The 7150-nt window shown below is 40.8% G+C and overlaps 1 protein-coding gene across 1 annotated transcript; it reads left to right on the plus strand.

The window, feature by feature from the left end:
- The first annotated feature begins 1344 nt into the window (after positions 1–1344).
- REG3G (regenerating family member 3 gamma) lies at positions 1345–4126 on the plus strand. The gene is made up of 6 exons (XM_017536681.2): positions 1345–1403; positions 1682–1791; positions 2336–2454; positions 2658–2795; positions 3437–3563; positions 3836–4126. The coding sequence occupies exons 2-6, from the start codon at positions 1716–1718 to the stop codon at positions 3901–3903; spliced, it is 528 nt and encodes a 175-aa protein (XP_017392170.1). The 5' UTR covers positions 1345–1403; positions 1682–1715; the 3' UTR covers positions 3904–4126.
- The last annotated feature ends 3024 nt before the right edge of the window (positions 4127–7150 follow it).

The following is a 7150-nucleotide window of genomic DNA, read 5'->3' on the forward strand; positions in this document are numbered from 1 at the left end:
TTTTGCACTCTTAAAAAATATTGAGGACCCCCCCAAAATTTTTTTGTTTATGTGAGCTATTGATATTTATAATAATGTATATATAAAATTTAAAAATATTTATTTACTCATTCATTTTTATCAATTTTGAAAACATGTTAACAAATTACCCATATGTCAATAAGTAAAGTTTGCCTGGGTTTATTTTTCAAGTAAAAATGATGTTCCAGGAAATAGTGAAGTAAAACTCAGTGTTACAAATTATTTCCCCCAAGACAACCATTGTACTTTCGCATATCAACTTCTCATTTAGTCACACAGAATATTTCCTCTAGATTTATTCACGGGTTGAGATTTACTGAAGCCAATTCACTACTCTACTTCATCAAGTTCATGAGGATTTTCAAGCAAAAATGCCTTTATTTTGTTTCTTGCAGGAGCGTGGATATGAGCAATAAAATTTGGTGCCACTGCCCTGATTAATGTTAAGGCACCAGAACTTCTATCCCTCATTTCTTTTGCCTCACCAGTGCAAATGTCAACATAGTGAAAATGACAAATAATATTTTTGTGTAATTATGAAAATTATAACTGCACAGCTACTCTGAACAGGCCCTGAAGATTCCCATGGGTGTGCAGATTACAATCAAAGAGCGCTACTCTGAGGTATCGAACTGTCAGCTCAGAATTACAATAAACCAAGGAACTGTCTCTTGGTCTTCTCACACAGAGATAGCTGGAAGGCAAATCTATTTAACTGCTGTTCCATAATACCTTGGCTTGCCTATTGACTCACAAGTTTATTTCAAGCTTCCTTTACCTCTTGCTGCAAAGTTGAAGCAGTGAATCTGAACCAGTGCTGCCTCTCCTGGTTTGTATTCTTTCTTCATCTCAACTAATACATTGTCTTCACCAATACTTCTAATTTCAATGCACTCCTAATTTTTATTTATTAATTTATTTTAAATGTTACTAGGTAAGGTATAAAGAAATTCACATGTATGCCTACAGAAGCGAGTTCCTGGCAGTCTGATCAAAAGCACAGTTTTGACATTTCTCTTAACTATGTAATGCCATGATATTTTCTAAACTATGTAATACCAGGTTCACAAGATTGCCTTTATTCCCATAAGTTTCTCAGAAGATATCTGGAAGAGGGTGGGAAATGTGCAAACTTCAACTGTTTGTGGGGAAAGTGCTGACCTGCTAAAGGGAAAAAGGCAACAACTGTGACAATTCCCAGCCTTTGCCAGGAAGAGTCTCCTTCTTGAAAAGGTATCTTTTGAACCAGTGCCAAGGCCTCCCCATGACCCTGGCCCCGCCTGCACATGGCCGTTATTCACTCCAATGCCCCTCCCTAAGATCCTCTTATAAAAACCCAGTGTTTCCTGACCAGACAAAGCATACCAGATCTCACCAGAGAGGTAAGAGCTGAGACAAGATGAGACCCAGGGAGGGGCCACCTCACATGATACAGGAGAAGCATGGGAGGGTCTCTTCCTTAGAGAGCACAGGAGCTCTGAGACTCAGCAAGGCTGTCCTGGGAGGGCTCGGGGATGGAAGAGTACACAGATTCATAACTCACTCAGAACTGTAGGACAGATGTGACCAATTTCACTTTATTCGAAGGGGGCTAGAGAAGGAAAAATATAAAAGGCAGCAGGGTCTCTGCGTGTTCTCCCACTAACCACTCTTCCTTTAGTGACCCTTGATTGCCTCCTCAAGTCGAAGACACCATGCTGCTTCCCATGGCCCTGCCCAGTGTGTCCTGGATGCTGCTCTCCTGGCTCATGCTCCTGTCTCAGGTCCAAGGTGAGATTCCTCTGTCTCTAGCACTGGGTTCCCTACGAATGCTCAGAGCCAAGAAGAGGTGGAAGGCTCCCGCATGTCACATGAGGTGATGGTGTGGTGTCTAATGAGACTGCCTGCAGTTTCTGCATCATCACTCCTTCCTTCAGGTTAACTTGTAGAAGGAGGCTCCACGGTGGTCCACTAACAATGGAATGAGATGGCTTCCATTTAGTCAGCGCACTCTAATATACATTGGTGGGAAAGTGTGGAGGGTCAGTAATGAGATGAGGGGAGGGACAATAATTGGAGGACCCAATGTAGAGACAGCCCAGAGTGAAGAGAGTGTTAAATGGTTGAATAAGGGGAAAGGGTAATAAGAGACTAGATGGTGCCCCATTTATAGGGGCTATTTTGAGATAAAGAACTTCTGAAAACATGAGGAAAGATTAAAGGGAGTCAGGAATGTGGTCTTCCTCCCCAAGGATAGGCCTAGGTATTCCCCAAGGTCCTCTCTCACCCCAGTCCCCACTCTTCATTTTACCCTCTCCCTCTTCTTCCACCTCAGGTGAAGATCCCCAGCAGGAACTGCCCTCACCGCGGATCAGCTGTCCCAAAGGCTCCAAGGCCTATGGCTCCCACTGCTATGCCTTGTTTACATCACCAAAATCCTGGATAGATGCAGATGTGAGTGGTTAGATGTGGGGTTGGAGGTGACAGGGGAAAGTCCACACAGGTCTCAGGGGGAGGAGGGTCTCCATTTAGGAAAGTTCCTTGGGAATGAGGAGGAACACATTTATCTTTCACACAGTCATCCTCCCACCTACCTTTGCCCTGCCCTCACCTAGCAGGTCTGAAGCCCTTTCTCATTCTCTGTCTCCCCTTCAAAGCTGGCCTGTCAGAAGCGGCCCTCTGGAAACCTGGTGTCTGTGCTCAGCGGGGCGGAGGGATCATTCGTGTCCTCCCTGGTCAAGAGCGTTAATCACGGCTACTCGTTCGTCTGGATTGGTCTCCATGACCCCACACAGGTGCGAGTATACCCTCTCCTCTCTGTTACCTCTCACGCTGACTGCTGTTTTTTCCCAGGCCCAATCCCTGTCCCCTGTGCCTGCCTAGGAAGTACTTGGGAAAGCATTGGAGCTCAGATTCTGGGGAACATTTGGGGGAAAAGAAAGTCCATGAGAGAGCCGAAGAGCTGAAATCTGTGGAGATCTCTAATCTTTAGATAAAATTAATCAGACTCTTGTGAAACTTTTTACGTAATTCTCACATGAATCGTTACAAATCAATTATATGAACTTCAGGGAGTCTGCATCTATTATTCTGAGGGAATTCTAAATTAAGATAGGATCAATTTTTGCCCCCCCTACAGAATAGACATTATTTGTGAGGCTACAGACTAATCACAAATGCTACACCACTTATTGTTCTGTAAGTAACATATTACCTTGAGTGGTTCCAAAGATCTTGTGTTTATTGGCTGGGATTTTCCAATAACAGCAAGGAGTCAAGGAAGAGCTTCCATCGCAGAGGCCTCTAGGGCAGCATCTGGATAAGCAAACCAACATTCCTGAGGCTGGGGAGGGAATCAGGTGTTACAGCTAAGGGGCCATGCAAAGAGACCTTCAATGGCTATTTTTTTCACCTGGCTGTCTCCTGTACTGTATAGGGTGCCGAGCTTGGTGAAGATGGATGGGAGTGGAGTAGCACTGATGTGATGAATTACTTTGCATGGGAGAAAAATCCCTCCACCATCACAAACCCTGGCCACTGTGGGAGCCTGTCAAGAAGCACAGGTAAGAAACAGAAGAGCTGCCTCTTCCCAGCACTTTCCACCCTATTTCTAGCCCTGACCTTTACGAAATCCTTTTCAGCTAGGAAATGCAGTGTTGATGTGTCTTCTCCCATCTACTCCAATCTCTGCTTTCTTTGAGTCTCCTTCCCCTGGATTGAGATACTGGTGATGATGAGAGAGCAGCTTTAAACCCTAGGCTGAAACCTGGGATGCCTCTTCATTGGGTTCACAAATTTTCCCCAGCCCCATGCCTTTTATATTCTGTCTTTCTAGGATTTCTGAAGTGGAAAGATTATAACTGTGATTCAAAGTTACCCTATGTCTGCAAGTTCAAGGTCTAGGGCAGAAGAAAAGTCAGCAGCCTGAGTTTGGTGTGCAGCTCATCATGAGCATACACCCAGAGTGAAGACTCACCTTGAAAGCGAATATGCTCCCCAAACACCTGACCACCTCGTCATGATCCGCCTTCTTTTTCCTTTCTCCTCGCCTTCATTTCAGGCTCTTCTCTGTCTTCCGTGTCCCTGGACCTCAGAGAATAATAATAAAAATATTACTTTATACTTATATGCTTTTGTTTTGTTCTTATAGTAAGAGTCTTTGGAAGAGGAGGGAGGAGTTGGGGGAACGTCAAAACACTGAGTCTTGGCTCCTCCAAATCTTACACAGGCCTAAGGGGAAATTACTGTATGAGTATCCCAATCTGTGTATTTTGATAAAGATGTGAGCCCTGCTCAGGCAGGGTTTGTATCATGAATAAATGAAGACATGGCTTCCCCTCACACTCACTGCCCACTCATTGTCCCTGATGCTGTGATACAGTCAGCCCCAGGGGAGTCTGATATCACTTAAAAGAGAACTTCTCAATGATTTTCTATGAAGGATCATCTTTTTTCTTTAATTTGCAGTCCATCTTGCATGGTGACTTTTATAAAATACAGTAAAAAATGAATTACTTAATCTTCTGGTTACATTGTTGACATAAAGAGTGTTGGAAGCCGTTACTCTCTTCTTTAAAATAAGGAAATTCTGAATAAACTTAAAATCAACAACTTTTCTTTGGGCTAATGAAAGACTGAGATAGCAGGGCAAGTTAGTACTCCAATATCTGGAAAAGCACCCAAATGCACAGAGTTGTTTACATTTCTGCTTACCTGGAGCAAAAGCCTCTGGAGCTGCAAGCTGTTAGAAACATTTAAATGGTAATTTTGAAAAATTGTTGGATGTTGAGTGCAGATTGGCATTAAGAGTGAGAACTCATGGAAGTTGCAGTCCTAGGAAAGCCCTCACACCTTCATGGAGTTTACCTTCAGGAATCCCAACAGGTTCTCTTGGTAGAGAGTCAAGAATAATCCGCTCATGGCTTTGGCAGGATGAGAAGGAAAGAAACCATTTCTAAATCAGCCCAGAGCATTCTCAATAACAAAGGCCTACTTGCAGGTAAAAAGACTCTATAAGCGTCATATCTCGCCTGAGTGTGAGTACATTTTCCTCCACTCCAGCCATGTCTAGCCTTCTCATCTTACCTAACAGAAAGAGAGCTAAGAAACATTTTTGAAAGTCATGACCCTGGAGCATAGACTCACACAAATACTGAGATTTAATCATAAGATTATATAATACTTCCCTTGCTCAGACACTACCACATCAATAGGGATCCAGTTTAATGACAATAGATCACAACTGAAGAGTTGCAAGGTACACTATTTAAGCAGGAGTTATTAGGAAATCACAAGGCAATAGGAGAGACAAAAACGAGAACACAAGAGAAATGTTAAGCCTCTTGCACCTACAACTATAGCAATCATTAAACACAAACTGAATCCTAGTGAAATTAATGAAAAACCCTACACTAAATGTGTTTTACTTCAGTTATTATTACTTAGTACATCATGTGAAGCTTTCAAGAGAAACTAAAAATTTTTCTGAACAGTAAGGAAAAACATAGTCTGAAGAGATAAACCAGACTCAAATACAGATTTTGGAACTATTATACAGGAAACTAAACATGACTATGATTGATGTGACAAAGGCTTTGGTGAAAAAATGGATGACGGAAAAGACACATAATCTATGCAGAAAAACCAGAAACTCTGTGAAAGAATCAAAAGACAATGCTACACATCAAAAGCAATGTAATAAAAACAAAGTATTGTGTTTTTTTTGTTTTTTGGATTTTTTTTTTTAGAAATGGAGTCTTACTCTGGCACCCAGGCTGGGGTGCACTGATGTAATCTTGGCTCACTGCAGCCTCCACCTCGTGAGTTCAAGTGATTCTCCTGCCTCAGCCTCCCAAGTAGCTGGGAGTTCACACCCAGCTAATTTTTGTATTTTAAGTAGGGACCAGGTTTCACCATGTTGGTCAGGCCAGTGTTGAACTCCTGACCTTAGGTGATCCACCTGCCTCGGCCTCCCAAAAAGGATATTTTTGAGGGCCTTATCTGTAGGCTGTACCTGGCCAATAAAGAATCAATAAGCTTGAAAATAGGTCAACAGAAACTTCCCAAACTGAAATGCAAAGAGAAAATAGAGTGAATACATAGAACAGACTATCCAAGAAATGTGGGATAATTTTTAAACTCTAACATATATATAATTGCAATATAAGCAGAAAAATAATAAGGAAAAAAAGAAAAATTTAAAGTAATAATGATCATGCATTTTCCAAAATTAATGACAGACACCAAACCCTAGATCCAAGAAGCTCAGATAACACCAAGTAGAATACCAAAAACCAATCTTAGGCATATCATATTCAATCTTCAGAAAACCAAAGACTAAGAGAAAATCTTGAAAGAATCCAGGGAGTTTGGGGGACAGCTTACCCGCAGAGGATCAAGGACAAAAATTAGAACAGATTTCTCATCAGAAACCATGAGTGAAATAAACTATTTAATTGATTGGAAGACATATGACCGAACTAGAATTTTATAGCCAACAAAATTTTCCTTCAAAAGTGAATGAGCAATAAAAAACTTTCTCTGACAAATAAAAAAGGGAATTCATTTTCAGCAGAACTGCTTTGCAAAAAGTGTTGAAAGAAGTTTTTCTGGGAGAAGGGAAATGATATGAGTCTGAAACTCAGATCTACTTAAGAGTGTTAAAAAGGCATAAACAAAGCTAAATGAAATATTTTGTTTTCCTTATTTTTCATCAATCTAATAGGCAACCATTTGCTTGAAGGAAATATAGTAACTGCTTTCAGTGAGTGCAGCACATGTGAGATGAATGACAACAATGTAATAAGGGGTGCAAGGGAGAAATTTGGGGTGCTTTGTTCTGAGTTTCTGCACTATATGTGAAGTACTATATATTATTTGATAGTGGACTTGCATTAGTTGTAAAGGTATATTGCAAACTCTATAGCAATTGCTATAAAAATTTAAAATAAAATACAATTGAGGTATAAGAGAGTAAATAAAATAGGATCATATAAATTGTTCAATTAAAACCAGAGAATGCAGAAAAAGGGAAGAAAAACATTGACTAGAGTAAGTGATCTTATAAAAAAGAGTTATAAATATGATAAATACTATTCCAATTATATCAAAAATCACTTTTAATTTGGGTGATCTAAATGTATGAATTGAA

Source organism: Cebus imitator, unplaced genomic scaffold, assembly GCF_001604975.1.
Source record: "Cebus imitator isolate Cc_AM_T3 unplaced genomic scaffold, Cebus_imitator-1.0 Scaffold100, whole genome shotgun sequence".
NCBI classification, from domain to species: Eukaryota; Metazoa; Chordata; class Mammalia; order Primates; family Cebidae; genus Cebus; species Cebus imitator.

Bases quoted from the DNA above. Each gene is read 5' to 3' on its own strand.
- REG3G (XM_017536681.2), top strand. From the start codon at position 1,716: ATGCTGCTTCCCATGGCCCTGCCCAGTGTGTCCTGGATGCTGCTCTCC. The intron at 2,455-2,657 runs GTGAGTGGTTAG...TCCCCTTCAAAG, and splicing joins AATCCTGGATAGATGCAGAT to CTGGCCTGTCAGAAGCGGCC. The intron at 2,796-3,436 runs GTGCGAGTATAC...TGTACTGTATAG, and splicing joins GTCTCCATGACCCCACACAG to GGTGCCGAGCTTGGTGAAGA.